Source organism: Mustelus asterias, chromosome 5 (assembly GCF_964213995.1).
Source record: "Mustelus asterias chromosome 5, sMusAst1.hap1.1, whole genome shotgun sequence".
In the NCBI taxonomy this organism is placed as follows: Eukaryota; Metazoa; Chordata; class Chondrichthyes; order Carcharhiniformes; family Triakidae; genus Mustelus; species Mustelus asterias.
In genome coordinates, this window is record NC_135805.1 from 124490976 (window position 1) to 124512167 (window position 21192).

Consider the following 21192-nt stretch of genomic DNA (forward strand, 5'->3'; position numbering starts at 1 on the left):
TATAGACGACATCCACAGCCCTTCCCTCAAAACCGACATCCCATATAGACGACATCCACGGCCCTTCCCTAAAAACCTAACACTTCCTCCCTTGTAATGGGGACTCTCTCTAACGGGTCAACGCCTCCCTCTGAGACACTCCCAGTCAACAAGTCCCTCTCCTTTGTGAATACCGATGCAAAGTATTCATTTAGGATCTCCCCTATTCCCTTGGGTTCTAAGCATAATTCCCCTCCTTTGTCCCTGAGAGGTCCGACTTTTTCCCTGACAACTCTTTTGTTCCTAACATATGAATGAAATGCCTTAGGATTCTCCTTAATCCTGTCTGCCAAGAACATTTCGTGACCTCTTTTTGCCCTTCTAACTTCCTGTTTGAGTTCTTTCCTACTCTATCTGTATTCCTCCAGAGCTCCATCTGTTTTCAGTTGCCTGGACCTAACGTACGCCTCTCTTTTCTTTTTGATCAGATCCTCAATTTCCCTGGTTATCCACGGCTCTCGAATCCTACCTTTCCTATCCTTCCTTTTTACAGGCACATGCCTGTCCTGCAGCCTTATCAACTGTTCCTTAAAAGACTCCCACATGCCAGATGTGGACTTACCCCCGAACAGCCTCTCTCAATCAACGGCCACCAATTCCTGCCTAATCCTACTATAGTTAGCCTTCCCCCAATTTAGCACCCTATCCTTCGGACAACACTCGTCCTTGTCCATTACTATCCTAAAGCTAAGAGTTGTGGTCACTATTTGCCACATGTTCCCCTACCGAAACTTTGACGACCTGACCGGGCTCATTTCCCAGAACTAGGTCCAGTATAGCCCCCTCTCTAGTTGGGCTATCTACATACTGTTCCAAAGAACCTTCCAGTACGCATTTTACAAATTCCTCCCCATCCAGACCCCCAGCCCGAAGCACTTTCCAGTCTATACCAGGGAAATTGAAGTCTCCCACTACAACAACCCTATTTCTTCTGCACATATCCAGAATCTCCTGACATATCTGTTCCTCCACTTCCCATGGGCTGTTGGGTGGCCTGTAGTATACCCCCAGCATATTGATTGTTTCTGAGCTCCACTCACAGTGACTCATTACATGACCCCTCTAAATTGTCCACCCTCTGCACCGCTGTAATATGCTCCCTAACTAATACCGCTACTCCCCCACCTTTTTTAGTCCCTCCTCTGTCTCGCCTAAAACACTTATACCCCGGAATATTCAGCTGCCAGTCCTGTCCTTTTAACCATGTCTCTGTCACTGCAACCACATCCAAATTCCGCGTAAGCATAAAGGCCCTAAGTTCGTCTGTCTTACCCGTTACGCTCCTCGCATTGAAGCAGATTCCCAAAATCATATTGCCTACCTTTCTGGTGGGCATTAACATAAGAACATAAGAAATAGGAGCAGGAGTAGGCTATCTAGCCCCTCGAGCCTGCCCCGCCATTCAATAAGATCTGAAGTGAATCAGTTCCACTTACCCGCCTGCTCCCCATAACCCTTAATTCCCTTACCTATCACAAATCCATCTATCCGTGACTTAAACACATTCAACGAGGTAGCCTCCACCACTTCAGTGGGCAGAATATTCCAGAATCTCTCCACTTCTACCCTATCCAGCCGCTTCATTATCTTATATGCCTCTATAAGATCACCCCTCAGCCTTCTAAACTCCAACGAGTCCAAACCTAATCTGCTCAATCTCTCCTCATAATCTACACCCCTCATCTCCGGTATCAACCTGGTGAACCTTCTCTGCACTCCCTCCAAGGCCAATATATCCTTTCGCAAGTAAGGGGACCAAAACTGCACACAATATTCCAGCTGTGGCCTCACCAATGCCTTGTACAGATGTAGCAAGACTTCTCTGCTTTTATATTCTATCCCCCTTGCGATAAATGCCAACATCCCATTTGCCTTCTTGATCACCTGTTGTACTTGCAGACTGAGTTTTTGCGACTCATGCACAGGACCCCCAGGTCCCTTTGCACAGTAGCATGTTGTAATTTTTTTCTATTTAAATAATAATCCAATTTGCTATTATTTCTTCCAAAGTGAATAACCTCGCATTTGCCAACGTTATACTCCATCTGCCAGATCCTCGCCCACTCACTCAGCCTTTTCAAATCTCTCTGCAGACCTTCCACTTCCTCCACGCAATTCACTTTCCCACTTATCTTCGTGTCGTCAGCAAACTTTGTTACCTTACACTCAGTCCCCTCCTCCAGATTATCTATGTAAATAGTAAACAGTTGAGGCCCCAGTACTGATCCCTGCGGCACGCCACTAGTCACCATCTGCCAACCAGAAAAGCACCCATTTATTCCAACTCTCTGCTTCCTGTTGGATAGCCAATCCCCAATCCACGCTAACACCCTACCCCCAACTCCGTGTGCCCCAATCTTCTGCAGCAACCTTTTGTGAGGCACCTTATCGAGGGCCTTTTGGAAATCCAAAAACACCACATCTACCGGTTCCCCTCCATCAACCGCACTAGTCACATCTTCATAAAACTCCAGTAAGTTCGTCAGACATGACTTTCTTCTCATGAATCCATGCTGCGTCTGCTTGATCGAACCATTCTTATCCAGATGGCCTGCTCTTTCTTCTTTAATGATGGATTCCAGCATTTTCCCAACTACGGACGTTAAGCTAACCAGCCTGTCGTTACCCGCCTTTTGTCTACTTCCTTTTTTAAGCTCCGAAAGCTTGTGGCTTTTGCTACCAAATACACCTGTTGGACTTTAACCTGGTGTTGTTAAACTTCTTACTGTACTAGCAATGTTTCACAGGGATCAGTTCTGGGAACTTTGTTGCTTGTAGTAAATTTAAATGAATTGGAGGAAAATGTAGCTGGCCTGATTAGTAAGTTCGCAGACGACACAAAAATTGGTGGAGTTGTGGATAGTGAAGAGGATTGTCAGAGGATACAGCAAGATATAGAGTGGTTGGAGACTTGGGCAGAAAAATGGCAGCTGGAGTTTAATTCGGACAAGTGTGAAATAATGCATTTTGGAAGGTCCAATGCATGTAGGAATTATACAGTAAATGGTAGAACCCTTAAGTGTATTGACAGGCAGAGAGATCTGGGCGTACATGTCCACCGATCACAAAGTGGCAACGCAGGTGGATAAGGTAGTCAAGAAAATATACAGCATAATTGCCTTCATCGGTCGGGGCATTGAGTATAAAAATTGACAGGTCATGCTGCAGAGAGAACCTTAGTTCGGCCTCATTTAGAATATTGTGTGCAATTCTGGCTGTCATACTACCAGGAGGATGTGGATGCTTTGGAAAGGATACAGAAGTTTATCAGGATGTTGCCTGGTCTGGAGAGTTAGCTATGAGGAGAGGTTTGATAAACTCAGTTTGTTCTCTCTGGAATGATGGAGGTTGAGGGGTGACCTGATAGAGGTCTACAAGATTATGAGTGGCATAGACAGAGTGGATAGTCAGATGCTCTTTCCTAGGGTAGAAAAGTTGAGTACTAGGGGACGTAGGTTTAAGGTGTGTGGGGAAAAGTTTAGAGGAGATGTGTAAGGCAAGTTTTTTTACACAGGGTGGTGAATGTCTGGAACACGCTGCCTGGGGAGATAGTGGGAGCAGGTACAAAAGCGGCATTTAAGGGGCAACTAGACGAATACATGAATAGGATGGGAATGGAAGGATAGGGATCCGTAAGTGCATACGAACACCTGCAAAAGATGCATTCAGCTGCAGCTGCTAGCAAAGCGTGTTAGGGAACTGGAGAAGGAGCTTGATGACCTCCATCTAATTCGGGAGAATGAGAAGTATATAGACAGTAGCTTTAGGGAGATAGTTACACCTAAGCAGCAGAGCACAGGAAATTGGGTTACTGTAAGGAGAGGAAATGGAAATGTGAAAGGACAGACAACAGCAGGGTTCCCCTGTGGCCATACCCCTCTACAACAGGTATACTAAATTGGATACTGTTGTGGGGGATGCTTTACCTGGGACAAGCTGCGACAGCCGGAACTCTGATACTGAGTCTGGTTCTACAGCGCAAAAGGGTGGGATGAAGAAGAGGAGAGCAGTAGTGATAGGGGACTCAATGGTCAGAGGTACGGACAGGAGGTTCTGTGGTCGGGACAGAGACTCCCGCATGGTTTGTTGCCTCCCAGGTGCCAAGGTCAGTGATGTCTCTGATTGCATGCACAGCGTTCTAAAGTGGGAAGGTGATCAGCCAGATGTCGTGGTACACATCGGTACAAATGACATAGGAAGGAAGAGTGAGGAGGTCCTAAAGAGTGAGTACAAAGAGCTTGGAAGGAAGTTAAAAAGCAGGACCCCGAGGGTAGTAATCTCAGGATTGCTACCTGAGCCACATGCCAGTGAGGGCAGGAGTAGGATGCTTGGGCGGATGAACACGTGGCTGAGGAACTGGTGCAGGGGGCAGGGTTTCCAATTCTTGGATCGTTGGGACCTCTTATGGGGCAGGTGGGACCTGTACAAGAGAGACGGGTTACACCTAAACTACAAGGGGACCAATATACTTGCAGGGAGATTTGCTAGTGTTATTGGGGAGCGTTTAAACTAGATTTGCAGGGGGATGGGAACCAGAGTGCCAGAGCAGATAGAGGAGCAGGGGTAAAAAGGTTAGTTCAAGCAAAATCACAAATGGAAGGGTTGAGCGTAGTGGAAATAATCTTTTGAGGTGTGTCTATTTCAATGGCAGGAGTATTGTGGGGAAGGCAGATGAGCTGAAGGCGTGGATAGACACATGGAAATATGACATTATAGCCATTAGTGAAACTTGGCTACAGGAGGGGCAGGACTGGCAGCTCAATGTTCCAGGGTTCCAATGTTTCAGGCGGGATAGAGGCAGAGGGATAAAAGGTGGGGGGGTGGCATTGTTGGTCAGGGAAAATGTTACAGCGGTACTCAGGCAAGGTAGATTAGGGAGCTTGTCTACAGAGGCCCTATGGGTGGAGCTGAGAAACAGGAAAGGTATGACCACATTAATGGGGTTGTATTATAGACCACCCAATAGTCAGCGAGAATTGGAGGAGCAAATCAGCGGAGAGATAGCTGACAACTGCAAGAAACACAAAGTTGTGATAGTAGGGGATTTTAATTTTCCACATATAGATTGGGACTCGCATACTGTTAAAGGTAGAGTTTGTAAAATGTGTTCAGGAGAATTTTCTACATCAGTATATAGAGGTGCCAACTAGAGAGGATGCGATATTGGATCTCCTATTGGGAAATGAGTTAGGGCAGGTGATGGATGTGAGTGTGAGGGAACACTTTGGATCCAGTGATCATAATGCCATTAGTTTCAACCTGATCATGGATAAGGATAGATCTGGCCCTCGGGTTGAAGTTCTGAACTGGAAAAAGGCCAAATTTGATGAAATGAGAAGGGATCTGGGAAGTGTGGATTGGCACAGGCTGTTCTCTGGTAAGGATGTAAATGGAAAGTGGGAGGCCTTCAAAGGAGAAATTTTGAGAGTGCAGAGTTTGTATGTTCCTGTCAGGATTAAAGGCAAAGTAAATAGGAATAAGGAACCTTGGTTCTCGAGGGAGATTGTAACACTGATTAAGAGGAAGAGAGAGTTGTATGAAATGTACAGGCAGCAAGGAACACATCAGATGCTCGAGGAGTATAAAAAGTGCAAGAAGCTACTTAAGAGGGAAATCAGGAGGGCTAAAAGAAGACATGAGGTTGCTTTGGCAGACAGAGTGAAGGAAAATCCAAAGAGCTCCTAACATAGGTATGTTAGGAGCAAAAGGATAATGAGGGATAAAATTGGTCCTCTTGAAGACCAGAGTGGTAGACTGTGTATGGAACCAAAAGAGATGGGGGAGATACTAAATGTTTTTTTTGCATCCGTATTTACTGAGGAAGCGGGCATGGAGTCTACGGAAATAGGGCAAACTGGTAGGGAGGTCATGGAACCTTTACAGATTAAAGGGGGGGTGCTCGCTGTCTTGAGGCAAATCAGAGTGGATAAATCCCCAGGACCAGACAGGGTATTCCCACGGACCTTGAGGGAAGCTAGTGTTGAACTTGCAGACATATTTAAAATGTCAGTATTCACGGGGGAGGTGCCGGATGATTGGAAGGTGGCTCATGTTGTTCCGTTGTTTAAAAAAGGTTCCAAAAGAAATCCGGGAAATTATAGGCCAGCAAGTTTGACGTCGGTGGTGGGCAAGTTATTGGAAGGTGTGACAAGGGATAGGATCTACAAATATTTGGATAGACAGGGACTTATTAGGGAGAGTCAACATGGCTTTGTGCGTGGTAGGTTTGACCAATCTATTAGAGTTTTTCGAGGAGGTTACCAGGAAAGTAGATGAAGGGAAGGCGGTGGATGTTGTCTACCTGGATTTCAGCAAGGCCTTTGACAAGGTCCCTCATGGGAGGTTAGTTAGGAAGGTTCAGTCGTTAGGTATACATGGGGAGGTAGTAAATTGGATAAGACACTGGCTCAATGGAAGAAGCCAGAGAGTGGTTGTGGAGGATTGCTTCTCTGAGTGGAGGCCTGTGACTAATGGTGTGCCGCAGGGATTGGTGTTGGGTCCATTGTTGTTTGTCATCTATATCAATGATCTGGATGATAATGTGGTAAATTAGATCAGCAAATTTGCTGATGATACAAAGATTGGAGGTGCAGTGGACAGTGAGGAAGGTTTTCAAAGCTTGCAGAGGGATTTGGACCAACTAGAAAAATGGGCTGAAAATGGCAAATGGAATTTAACACAGACAAGTGTGAGATATTGCACTTCGGAAGGACAAACCAAAATAGAACATACAGTGTAAATGGTAGGACTCTGAAGAGTGCAGTTGAACAGAGAGATCTGGGAATACAGGTACAGAATTCCCTAAAAGTGACGTCACAGCTGGATAGGGTCGTAAAGAGTGCCTTTGGTAAATCGGAGTATCGAGTATAAAAGTTGGAGTGTTATGGTAAGGTTATATAAGGCATTGGTGAGGCCGAATTTAGAGTATTGTGTACAGTTTTGGTCACCTAGTTACAGGAAGGATGTAAATAAGATTGAAAGAGTGCAGAGAAGGTTCACAAGGATGTTGCCGGGACTTGAGAAGCTGAGTTACAGAGAGAGATTGAATAGGTTAGGACTTTATTCCCTGGAGCGTCGAAGAATGAGGGGAGATTTGATAGAGGTGTATAAGATTTTGATGGGTATAGGTAGAATGAATGCAAGCAGGCTTTTTCCACTGAGGCTAGGGGAGAAAAAAAACCAGAGGGCATGGGTTAAGGGTGAAAGGAGAAAAGTTTAAAGGGAATATTAGGGGGGGCTTCTTCACGCAGAGAGTGGTGGGAGTGTGAAATGAGCTGCCGGATAAAGTGGTAAATGCGGGGTTTTTAACATTTAAGAAAAACTTGGACGGGTTCATGGATGAGAGGGGTGTGGAGGGATATGGTCCAAGTGCAGGTCAGTGGGACTAGGCAAAAAATGGTTCGGCACAGACAAGAAGGGCCAAAAGGCCTGTTTCTGAGCTGTAATTTTCTATGGTTCTATATTTCCCATGATTCACCGCAACAGAATGATGACAAGTGGAGTCAACCACATCACTGTGGCCCTGGAGTCACATGTAGGCCAGACCAGTTAAGGATGGCAGATTTCCTTCCCTAAAGGACATGAGTGAATCAGATGGGTTTTTTAAGCCTCAATCTGGTAGTTTCATATTCACCATTCCTGAAGCTTGCTTTTTGTGACAGTTTTTATTTTAATGAATTCAATTTAAAATTAGGATTTGAACCTATGCCTCATTAGTCCAGGCCTCTGTATTACTAATCCAGTGACATTAACACTGTGTCACCATACCACAGCATTTGGAAATAGATAGGCCAATAACGAATTAAAACAGTGAATTTGGCAATGGAGAGAAGTGTGAGATGAGTTGGCTGTGCCCCAATACAAAATAAGGATTGAAAGTGCTGCAAGTTTGCCTTTTATTCAATGAGTCGACAACACAAGAGCTTGATGCAGAACTACACTGAATTGTTGGTAAACATTTGAAATTGGAATATGTTTCTTAAACCAAAACAACCATTAACCAGAACTTAGAGGTTTTCTTTTACAATTGCATCAAGTTTAGAGAAATGGCTCATTCATCTCAAGTAGTCTAGGCTGGTTTTGATATCTCACACAAGCCTACGCCCATTTGTGAAGGACCAGAGATGTTGTTATATGTTGTCAAGAATGCTCGCATATTGATTCTGATGGGAGGTCATTGCCCTGAAATGCTAACTCTGTTTTTACCTCCACATCTGAGTGTTTCCAGCATTTTCTGTTTTGATTATTAGTATTTCTGTTCCTGGACTAGTAATCCAGCAAATACAGGGGTTTAATCCCACCACAGCAGCTCGGGGAATTCAGTTAATAACTAATCCTGGAATAAAAAGATTGTGTCAGTCTCGCCCCCCACCCTGGCCCTCGCTCTTGCTCTCGTTTTCTCTCTCTCTCTCTCTGCCGAGAGATGAGAATGTTTTGTGGCAGTCAAGTGTGGCTGCAAATCTGTGGAGGGTGCGAGACTCCGTGAGTGATTGGGCTGACTGAAAGTTTGAGACGAGTGCACTGATTCAGAGGGAGACATACGGGTGGCACAGTGGTTAACACTGTTGCTTTACAGCGCCAGGGATCCGAGTTCAATTGCAGCCTTGGGTGACTGTCCGCGTGGAGTTTGCACGTTCTCCCTGTGTCTGTGTGGGTCTCGTCTGGGTGCCCCGGTTTCCTCCCTCAGTCCAAAGATGTGCGGGTTAGGTGTATTGGCCATGCTAAATTGCCCCTTAGTGTCAGGGGGATAGGGACTGGGTGGGATTGTGGTCGATGCAGACTCGATGGGCCGAATGGCTTCCTTCCTTCTATGACCTATGGTTCCATGATATTCTAAAGAGAGAGATCAAAGAGTGCAAGCTAAATCGATATTGACATCACAAAACAAAGAGAAACACATAGGAGGGACATGGGGAATAAAGATTGGAGAGTGGAAGTCAGCCTGCAAAGAGGGAACTTGTATTGCAACTCTCATCATAGAATCCCTGCAGTGCAGAAGGAGGCCATTTGGCCCACCACACCAACTCTCCTGAGGGGTGAACTTATAGAGATCTATAAAATAATGAGGGGCACAGATCAGCTAGATATTCAATATCTTTTCCCAAAGGTAGGGGAGTCTAAAACTAGAGGGCATAGGTGTAAGGTGAGAGGGGAGAGATACAAAAGTGTCCAGAGGGGCAATTTTTTCACACAAAGGGTGGTGAGTGTCTGGAACAAGCTGCCAGAGGTAGTAGTAGAGGCGGGTACAATTTTGTCTTTTAAAAAGCATTTAGGTAGTTACATGGGTAAGATGGGTATGGGCTAAATGCAGGCAATTGGGATTAGCTTACAGGTTTTTTAAAAAAAGGGTGGCATGGACAAGTTGAACTCCATGTCCTAAAGTACTTTTGAATTGTAGTCACAATGTAAATGTTCACAAATGTGCTCATCAACTTGGCAATGTCCCCAAAAAGGAGTAAATAATAAGATGATTGACCAGATATTTGATTTAGTATTCAAAGTTAGCCAGGACACCAAGTGAATCTGTCTGCTCTCCTCTCCCCCAAACTATTCCCGTGAGTATTTTTCTTCCCTTCTTCGAAGGCAACCTGCTTGTAATAGTTTTACATCTGGTAGACAAGGTAGTAGACCATGCAGCAGTCCCTCAGCACTGCATACCAGTGTTGGCTGAGATTATCAGCTCAAATGTCTGGAATGTCCATTTGTTTGGGAATATGATACTTATTAACTTCCATCTTGTTCTTTGTTTAAGGTCCCAGCATAATTATCTAAGAATCACCCGCATTTTAAAAAGTCTTGGAGAGTTTAAGTTTGAGAACTTCCAGATTCACCTAGTACGCATGCTGCTGCATGAGGCTTTAGTTGAGGAGACTCTGCCCAACACGTTGCACAGTGCTTTGGAATACTTTGTTTACACAATCAAATCCAGGAAGGAGAGGAGGAGGCTCCTGCGATTTGCCAGGCTCCATTATAAGCCAGCAGAAAGCTTTGTCTGGGGGCCTCTAAGGAAGGAAGCAACAGGTGGAAGGAGCCTGGTTGCCAAGTCATCCTCTCTGTCGGAGAAGAGGCCACTTACCCAAGAGAAAAGCAGAGACAACACAGTGAGTGAGGACTTGCCAAGCAGCGTGGCAGCCGCAGTCACGAGAGAGACAGCCCCATGTATTGTGATTGGGACAGGCATGCAGCAGAAAGGTCAAAGCAGCAGTGACATAGTAGAAGCTGATAATGCAAAGAATAAAAGAAGCTTCAAAGGGAAGAGTGACAATCAGGTGGCAAAGCCTTTGACAGAAGCCAAGGACACTGGAAAATCTCAGAGCCTGGATGAGAATGTTGAGGATTCTGATCCAATAGAGACAGAGAGTTGTGTTTCACAAGGACAGCTCTCTTTAAAACAAATATGACCAAAGCCAGAGCCTCAGCATTGGTGCCTCAAGGCAGATTTTGAGGCAGAGCTCTCTAACCTTTTCTCGAATGCTCTTTGCTCCTCCATGCTGTGCCCATGGATGGGCTAATGATTGTATTTTTTAATGTCGAAAAGAGGCTGAATGTTTACATAACAATTTGGACAGTTTGCCCATGTGAACTGTGAACCATGTATCGGGCATTCCATCAACTTTACAAACTGCATTCTTCCTGTTGCGAGACACAGTGTAATGAGGTATATTTGAGATGAAAATAAGGTACAAACCACCAAGTTTAATAATGCATCATGTGACCTTTGTGAAAGGCGTAAAGGCAGGGAAGGCAACCTTTTGCAGTGTATTGATATAAATGTTTATTTCCATTCACACTTCTCTCATAAAATCTGATCATTTAGTAGTTTTTTATGCTTGATGTGAATTAATCAGCCTGACATTTAATGGAGAGCGGCGGTATGTTGCAAATTTTATTTTACTGCTTTCTGGGTAATTGTCTATATAAGGTTGCCAACCCCACCTGTCTTAAGAACAAAGAAAATTACAGCACAGGAACAGGCCTTTTGGCCCTCTAAACCTGCACCGACCAAGCTGCCCGTGTGAACTAAAACCCCCTACCCTTCCGGGGACCATCTCCCTCTATTCCCATCCTATTCATGTATTTGCCAAGACTCCCCTTAAAAGTCACTATCGTATCTGCTTCCACTACCTCCCTCGGCAGTGAGTTCCAGACACCCACCATTCTGTGTAAAAAAAAAAAGAACCTGCCTCGTACATCTCCTTTAAAACTTGCCCTTTGAACCTTAAACCTATTCCCCTTAGTATTTGTCTCTTCCACCCTGGGAAAAAGTTTCTGACTATCCAATCTGTCCATGCCACTCATAATCTTGTATGACTTCTATCAGGTCACCCCAACCTCCATCATTCCAGTGAGAACAAACCAAGTTTCTCCAACCTCTCCTCATAGCTAATGCCCTCCATACCAGGCAACATCCTGGTAATCTTTTCTGTACCCTCTCCAAAGCCTCCACATTCTTCTGGTAGTGTGGCAACCAGAATTGAACGCTATATTCCAAATGCGGCCTAATTAATGTTCTATAAAGCTGCAGCATGACATGCCAATTTTTGAACTCAATGCCCCGACCGATGAAGGCAAGCGTGCCGTATGCCTTCTTGACTACCTTCTTCACCTGTGTTGCCACTTTCAGTGACCTGTGTACCTGTACACCCAGACCCTTCTGCCTACCAGTACTGGGTTCTTCCATTTACTGTATATTTCCCATCTGTATTAGACCTTCCAAAATGCATCACCTGACATTTGTCCGGATTAAGCTCCATCTGCCATCTCTCCGTCCAAGTCTCCAACCGATCTGTAACCCACTGTATCCTCTGATGGTCCTCATCGCTATCCGTAATTCCATCAATCTTTGTGTCGTTCGCAAACTTACTAATCAAATCAATTACATTTCCTCCAAATCATTTATATGTATTACACAACAGCAAAGGTCCCAGCACTGATCCCTGAAGAATGCCACTTGTCACAGTCCACCATTAGAAATGCACCCTTCCACTGCTACCCTCTGTCTTCCATGACCGAGCTGGTTTGGTATCCATCTTGCCAGCTCACCTCTGATCCCATGAGACTTCACCTTCTGCACCAGTCTGCCACGAGGGACCTTGTCTTACTGCAGTCCACATAGCTAACAGCCATTGCCGTACCCTCATCAATCATCTTCATCACTTCCTCAAACTTGATCAAGTTAGTGAGACATGACCTTCATGTTGCCTCTCACTACTACGTCCACTTATTTCCAAGTGGGAGTAAATCCTGTTTCAAAGAATCCTTTCCAATAATTTCGCTACCACTGATGTAAGGCTCACCAGCTTGAAATTGCCTGGATTTTCCTTGCTACCCTTCTTAAACAAAGGAACAGTATTGGCTATTCTCCAATCCTCTGGGAGCTCCCCTCTAGCCAGTGAGGATACAAAGATTTCTCTCAAACATTCTCTCAATTTCCTCCCTTGCTTCTCTCAATATTCTGGGGTATATCCCATCAGGCTCTGGGAACTTGTCTACCTTAATGTCTTTCATGACCCCCAATACCTCCTCCTTTTTGATCTCAACATGACCCAACCTATCTGCACACCCTTCCTCAGACTCATCATCCACCAAGTCCTTTGGTGAATACTGATGTAAACTACTCATTTAATACTTCACGCATTTCCACTGGCTCCAAGCATAGGTTCACCTCACTGCTCTTGAGTAGGCCTACCCTCTCCCTGGCTACCCGCTTGTTCTTTATGTATGTATAAAAAGCCTTGGGATTTTTCTCAATCCTGCTGGCCAATTACTTTTCGTGACCCCTTTTAGCCCTCCTGACTCTTTGCTTAAGTTTCTTTCTACTTTCCTTGTATTCCACGCTTGCTTCATGTGTTCCCAGCTTCCTAGCCTTGACAAAGGCCTCCTTTCTCTTTCTGACTCGACTCACAATATCTCTTGTTCTCCAAGGTTCCGAAACTTGCCATACTTATCTTTCATCCTGACAGGAATGTGCAGGTCCTGAATTCCTATCAAATTACGCTTGAAAGCTTCCTACATGCCAGATGTTGATTTTCCCTCAAACATCTGCCCCCAGTGTACATAAAACTCCATCTGCCATTTCTCCACCCAAGTCTCCAACCGGTCTGTATCGTGCTGTATCCTCTGACAATTCTCTTCACTATCCACAACTCCACCAATTTTTGTCATCTGCGAACATACGATTCAGAACAGCTACATTTTCCTCCAAATAGTTTATATATACTACGAACAACAAAGGTCCCAGAACTGATCCCGATGGAACACCGCTAGTCACAGCCTTGCATTCAGAAAAGCACCCCTCTACTGCTACCCTCTGTCTTCAATGGCCAAGCCAGTTCTGTATCCATCTTGCCAGCTCTCCTCTGATCCCATGTGACTTCACCTTTCATACCAGTCTACCAAGTCTACCTTGTTAAAGGCTTTACTGAAGCTCATGTATACAACATCCACTGCTTTTCCCTCATCTATCATCTTCGTCCCTTGAAAAACTCGATCAACTTTTTGAGGCACAATCTCTCCTTCACAAACCATGAATTCAGAGAAATTCCAGACCATTCCTGGAACGTTGGCAACCCTAGATTGTGTAGGCCAATAACATTTGGATCTCGGGGTCAATTAGCAGTAAATCACATCAGACTCCATGGGCGGAATGTCATAGCCCCGTTGTGGTGGGTGTTGGGCTTGGAAATGTGGCGAGTGGTCCAAAAGTCCTTTGACTTTGACAGGACTGGAAAATCCCACCAAGTGGGAGGTGCTGTAAAATCCACCCAGTAGGCATGGTTGTGAAATCCCACCTCTCCCCGCCCACCCCCCCCCCCCCCCTCCCCGCCTCGCCTCAGTGGGAGGGGCTGTGAAATCCCCAATGGCTTCTGTGTAAAATTAAGCTGCTGGTTTTCTCCCGAGAATAGGAAAGGTTAAAGGGAGATTTGACCGAGATATTCATAATCACAAATCTCTGGTCTTTCTGCTGTATAACTGACCCGATTTCTATTTGGCTCGTTCAAGTTGTAATGGACGATTAATGAGTTAATACCATTGGTTCAAAGCTACACTAGAAAACAGATATTCTAAAATCCCATTTTCAGTTTTCATTTTACATTGGATTTTAGGAAGAGTCCATTGCCAAAATTACAAAAATAACAAGTAGCGAATTAATGACCATTATATCTATTTGAAAATGTGTGTTGGTCTTTTAAACCCCCTGAAATCATTTGACTCTCTATTTTGAGTAATTTTTGTTGATACTGTATTAAGTGAGTGCTTGTGCCAGTCACATGTCAGCATTTGTTGACATTTAAGGATATCGGGTATATGAATTGTTCTGATTAAAATGTACAAGCAATTTAGTTTCCACATTGTTAACTCTTTTTGATGTTTATTTCCAGTTTAATTGTTTTACTATGGGATTGGGGGGGGGAGGGGGGAGTTTGAATATGTCCTTAAACTTGGGGGCAGGCACTGACTTATTCAATTAGACATGATGTGGAGATGCCGGCGTTGGACTGGGGTCCAATTAGAAGCATGGTTTGCATCAGCTCTGTCCATAAAGGAAGACGTGCATTTATCTAGCGCCATTCTTATTCTTAGGGCTTCAGAATAACTTTCGAAGTGTGTGTCACTGTTGCAATGTAGGCAATAGAACAGCCGATATGTACACCGCAAGCTCCCATAAAAGCAATGTTATTACAACCAAATGATTATTTTAGTGATGTTGGTTGAAGGATAAATTGAACAGCATGGAGAACTCTGGAAATTCGCAGGTTCCTACAGCACATGTGAGAAAGAAATGGTTAATCTTTCAGGCAGATGAGCAGAACTATTCTGATAAGGTTATTGGCCTGAAATATTGGTGCAGATCATTCCGTCTCAGGTCCCCCGAAAAATGTGCTTGGGATCTCCTTGTACTTTTACTGTCATTTCTTCCTTGTTCTTCCTTGTCCGTTTGCCTTGTGTCCACTGGATTGGTCTCATGTGCCACCTTGTTGCTCCATCACTTCTCCTCCTTGTTGTGGTTCCTCTTGTATCCCCCCACTGCTACTCTGCTCTTCCAGCTCCCTCATTGGTATCAGTTTCTGAGAAAGGGGTTTATGGAGAAAAAAAATGAAGGGGGGAGGAATGTTTTTGTTGGGTTGATGCATGTCTGAGTCTATTTGTTTTTTTTGTGAAAAGGAAAAATGGTTTTTGTTTTGTGTTCCTCGGGCGAGTCTTCCTTTTTGTCGTGGTTGTCTGGCCTCTGTCATTGGTTGCATCATGGGGGTAGTCTTGGTCAGGCAGTGAGTCGGCTTTGGACATTCTTTCTGTTTTAGGGTAGATATGTATGGTGAGGAGGTAGGTTCACGGTTGGGCCTGGGAGTGGTTCTTTTGTTTAACAATATGTATTTAGGGGTATTACATGAGAGTTGCCCTTTGGGATACAATTATTTAGTGGTACATTCCTGCCTTGAAGTTCTGGTCTTGGTACTCTACTAGGTTTTTTTTCTTCTGCATGTGAGGGAATCCCCAGATTTTAGGGTGGCATAGTGGTTTGTAAATGGTTATTATGTTGTAAGAGGAATATTCTGAATTGTCCCCTGGAGTGCCTCGTATATAGTTGACCTCACTCAACCAATATATAGACTGCGAAAGACAGTATATAGTTAAAGAATGAAAAGGAATTTATTTGCTAATGCATGCATCAGGAGGGAGTCACAGGGTTGACTGTACTCTCAGCTAATATTGCAAAGTAAAATTATTATATTATTCTGAACATTTCAATATCCCACCCAGTCTCGTCAATCAGACTGGAGGGTACAATCACAATTTTAGACATTATTACCTTAGCCAATAACGTTCCACCTGTCAACAGGAATAGGAGATTATTAGCTCCTTGCCTATGTAGGTTTCTCCCCCATTACCTAGGAAACCTAACCCACATCAATTCCGGTAACCAAGGCCATAGCTAACACTTGTGAATTTTATTTGGTGAAAGGAGTCACTCTTTTGCTGGAACCGGGGCCTCCTTTATCAGCTTGAGAGACTGCTCCAGCCTTGCTACCCATGAGAAGTGCGGCCTGCGCTGGAGGCACTGGACTCCGTTGAAGCCGTATCCCAGTGGTAAGCCCCAAGATAGCAAACCTGACCCAGCAACTGAATGATTTATTATAATAGTAAAAATAGAGAGAATCTGATTAGATCAAATTTACTCTGATTGCTAAATTTAAGGTCACGAGGCCATCTGGATTGTATCACAGATTATGTAACCTGCCACAACGACAATCAAGCACAGCTCCATTCAAAATTGACCGGACATCCCCCAACGAAGAAGCAAGTCAAGTCGTGAGCGCATGCAAAGTGTGGCATGGTGATTGTGCAAGTTTTGTAAACAAGCTGACATTGATCAACAATTGTGTTTGATTGTAAGACTGAAGTTGTAGAGGCTACTATATTGAATACATGTGATTATATCTTTTTAGTATTGAATGTACAGATGCTGACTCAGGTGGGACCAGGAACTGAGGACCTTCAGCATTCCCCTCGGGAGGTACGTGTTAGTACTTACCAATATATGGCACATACATATGACCATTCTGGCGAAGTGTTGGGTATGTTCACACATCCCCAAACACGCAGGAGGGGGAATACCATTACAGCCAATGCCCTTAACATGGTCAGAATTAGTAATGCTGGATCAAACAGCTCAGAATTCCAAGTATCCTGGACACCCAATACTAGGATTCATAAGTAGAGTGGTAAGGAAATAATCTTATTACAGTGAGTCTTGTGCAGGGAGGTTAGGTCTTTTAGACACATATACACCTATCTATAACCGAGGGAAACCAGCTCCCAGTTTTGTTTCAAAACAGCCAACACCAAAACCAAATGGGTATATTGTGCTAGAAACATGGAAGGCCAAGGGGAAAACTTAGGCAGGAGTGAATGTGACCACATGGTAGATCGAACTACCCAGCTATGCATGAGTACACCCAGTAATGAGCAATCTTGCAATATTTCTTCTTGCTTTCGAGGAGGCAACACTTACCCAACTCTCAATAGAACATATTGGATTTGTGGGCTTAGGACATATCCTTGACTCCGTCAGATGGAAGGGGTCGTATTACCTTGGATATGTAATCCGCTACACATCTCACACTCCTAAACTCCCTCCCCTGCCAAGACATCAACGAGCTATTACAGAACCAGAATGGTTCTTTGGCATATTGTTTCTCCAATATGGAATAGCTAAAGCGATGCGTGAAATTCTACACTCCATTGTGGAACAAGGCACCAATGATACAGCAAGTGCCCTTGCTAAAGTTAATGATGAGATGGTAGCCATGCGCACTGTGGTACTTCAACACAGATTGACATTGGATTATGTCTTGGCCACAATGGGTGGGACTTGTGCACTGATTGGATCAGTATGTTGAACATACGTACCAGATAGTTCAGGAAACATAACTAATCTGGTTGATCATATCAGGAAAGAGGTGGAGAAATTCAAAGACCCGAACCATTTACTTCAGGTGGTTGGTTCTAAGGCAGGCTGGGCTCCTTGGGAACATCAATCCTCCAAGGGATTGCAATATTCTTCATGGTGATCTTGGCATTGATGGTGCTTGTCAATATAGTTAAGTGTGCCTGTGCATGGTTGTCCAAATCCACAGAAGCGATGGTACCAATGATGGCAGTTAAGTTGAGCAAGCAAGGATACGAAGGGACCAGTCATCTTTCAGGACACAGGAACAAGTATTGGGACACTTCTATTTAGTGGCCTTATCTTGGGCTTTAGCCAAAGGCCGAAAGCAGGGACTGATGGGGGTGGGGGGATAGTACAGCATTCTTAGTATGAGGTCCTTTATTTTCGTTTTACTATAATAAGTAGACTAGGTTAAGGTAATTCTAAAGTGCCATACATAGATGGTGAGAATTCACAATGTGCCTGGAACAAAATATGCAAAGTTATTATAAACTGTAATGGTTATAAACAGTATAACCACAAATTAACCAAGTATTATAAGCTTAAACTGAAATTTCAATCTATATGTATTGTGCGCCTTGGCCAGCTTCGTTCTGAATGCAGCATGATGGGAAACACAGTGGTAGACAGACCAACCTCTTTTAATACAATGGAGCACAGAAAGGTAGCTTCTCTTATCTGTTTTTGGATACACAAAAACAAGTTTAATCATAGGACTGTGATTTAAGGGAGTAAATTCATTAATGGGTAGCAAGGCTGGAGCAGTCTCTCAAGCTGATAAAGGAGGCCCCGGTTCCAGCAAAAGAGTGACTCTTTTCACCAAATAAAATTCACAAGTGTTAGCTATGGCCTTGGTTACCAGAATTGATGTGGGTTAGGTTTCCTAGTTAATGGGGGAGAAACCTACATAGGCAAGGAGCTAATAATCTCCTATTCCTGTTGACAGGTGGAACGTTATTGGCTAAGGTAATAATGTCTAAAATTGTGATTGTACCCTCCAGTCTGATTGACGAGACTGGGTGGGATATTGAAATGTTCAAATCAACCGTGTGCTGAAATGGTGAACTCTCCTTACAACTTTTCAGATGTAACGTAATGCATCTTGAAATTGATTTTCCTTTCCCAACATGGCAGAGCTCAAATCTCTGCCAGTTTCCTATTCTTGAAAATGACTATGGATCGCACAATTACATCCTCTCTCTCTCTGCTATACACAGAGAGTCAGTGCCTGTTTGTTTCTTTTAACCCTTTACTCCCATTTTTGGCCTATGATGCTTCAGACCAACCAATTTAACCTGTCTCTCTCTCTCTCTCTCTCTCACAGGAGACCTCTCCCTGCCCGGTTGTCTCTCACAACCTTGTCTGTTCTCTACCTCCGGACCCCCTCCCTATTGATTCCCTGACAGGAATCAATAGTAACATGGGGTATCCTTGCATCCAAGCCAGCCACCGTCTGTAAGCACGGTCTAGCCCCTTGATGCTTCTCTAGCTACATGGCTTTTCGCTTCACTGCATAGGAGTGTCTGACTGTCTGTCCCGACCCCGGTATGTTTAAGCATAGCTTCTCTTCAAATGCCCCTTCTACCCAAGTGGCTTGTGCTCCGCTCCGTAGGAGATCCAAGTGTCCATCCCCGGCCTCTCTACATTAAGCCTGGGCTCTTTGCATACACAATGCTCTCGCACCTCTTCCTCAGCCCGAGATACTACTCAACTTACGGATTCCGGATGCCAGACCTAACTACTGGGTGGTATTTAAATGTGCTCATTTAGCTTTTGGAAACACCTCTCAACATTGGTCACCTGTGAGTACCCGATAATGCAGTGCCAAATTGTAAGTGGAATTTTTTGAGGTGTCTCCTGGGGTGCCTTGTAAATAGTTGACCTCACTCAACCAATACATAGACTGTGAAAGACAGTATATAGTTAAAGAATGAAAAGGAATTTATTCACTAATGCATGCATCAGAAGGAGTGTAGAAAGATGGAAAAGAAAGGGCTACTATACAACTGCCAGACTCTGCTAGGGTTTTTTGTCTAATCAACTTAGATGTAGAATTCACATTATCAATGGGGAGTAATTGTAATTCGGCGTTTTAAAGGTACATGTGATACCTTTTAATTAGTCCACACATATAAATATATCTTCTATACATTTTAGAAGTTAAACAAAGAAACTTACATACACAGTTACATTGATACTAAACATATGTTAGATTCCTTTAAAGCACCCAACTGTTGAATCACAAGGCCATAAAGGACACAATTGCCTTACCAGAAACAACTGATACAAGAGTGAGTTTTAATGAGACTGCCTTCATAGTTTCTAATCAAAACAGAGTCAGAAGGATATTAATGTCTTATCTAACAAAAGAGTTATGGTAGGAGACTTAGTGGGAACTGACAGGAATCAATAGTAACATGATGACACCCTTTGAATTTGTCAGGCTATAACGGGGAATATCCTGAAGGCAAGTTGAGTGACCACAGCCCTTAGAGGTTCAGTTAACTTCACTGATAAGGCCATAAAATATTAGAATAAAGAATGCCCACGTGAGACTGTTTTCGTGAAGATGCTTTGTGAGGCTGCTATCAAAAATAGAGACATGATGTTTGACGAAGGACGGGCTTAGGGACGATATATTGGGGTATCCCACGAGGTATTGTGATCTCATAGATCAGGGTGGTTCAGTATTTTCATTCTATTGGATCAAGACGTAAAGTATGTCATTTGTGACACTTTGGATTGTGTCCAACTGACTGAGCTGCAGAATTGTATAAACCAGGATGATTTTCTTTGTCCGGTGTCGTGCTGTCTCTGACCCATTGTGTCAATACTCTCCATCTGCAGTAAATTAAGACAATCTGTCAGTTAAGTATCTTGTGTTAATGTGTGTTTGTGTTAAAGTCAAACTTGGAAGTTAAGATTTTGACAGGAGTCACAGTCAATGTGGATTGTCTGTACTCTCAGAGCTAATATTGCAAGGTAAAATGATTATATTATTCTGAACATTTCAATTTCTCACCCAGTCTCATCAATCAGACTGGAGGGTCCAATTACAACATTCAACATTATTCTCTTAGCCAATAAGCTCCTTGCCCATGTAGGTTCCTCCCCATACCGAGGAAACCTAAATTCTGGGAACCATGGCCATAGCTAACACCTGAGAATTTTAATTGGTGAACTCTTTCACTGGAACCGGGGCCTCCTTCATCAGCTTGAGAGACTGCTCCAGCCTCGCTACCCATGAACGAATTTACTCCCTTAAATAGCAGGCCTATGATTAAACTTGTTTGTATCCAAAAACAGATAAGAGAAGCTACCTTTCCATGCTCCGCTGTGTTTCCCATCATGCTGCATTCAGAACGAAGTTGGCCAAGGCGCACAATACATATATATTGAAAATACAATTTAAACTCATAATACTTGGTTAATTTGTGGTTATACAGTTTATAATACCTTTGCATATTTTGTTTTAGGCACATTGTGAATTCTCATTTTTTATATATGCATATGGCACTTTAGAATTGCCTTGAACTAGTCTACTTATTATAGTAAAACTAAAATAAAGGGCCTCACTAAGAATTCTATATTCTCCCCTACCCCCCGCCCCCCCAATCATATGTGGTTCTCTCTTGTCCTGTGACCCATGTTTGTTATGATTTCCCAGTTGTGTATTCTTACAGCATGGAGACAGGCCCTTT

General features: G+C 43.8%; 2 protein-coding genes across 2 annotated transcripts in view; both read left to right on the forward strand.

Moving 5' to 3' along the window:
- The window catches only part of LOC144493792 (opioid growth factor receptor-like protein 1), a 42929-nt gene extending 29108 nt beyond the window's left edge, over positions 1-13821 (forward strand). The window contains exon 7 of the mRNA XM_078213287.1: positions 9791-13821. Within this exon, the coding sequence (XP_078069413.1) occupies positions 9791-10439 (649 nt within the window). The 3' untranslated portion in view covers positions 10440-13821. The remainder of the gene's footprint in view (positions 1-9790) is intronic.
- LOC144493793 (regulating synaptic membrane exocytosis protein 3-like) overlaps positions 1-21192 on the forward strand; it is a 56132-nt gene that overhangs the window by 9685 nt on the left and 25255 nt on the right. The window lies entirely within an intron of this gene.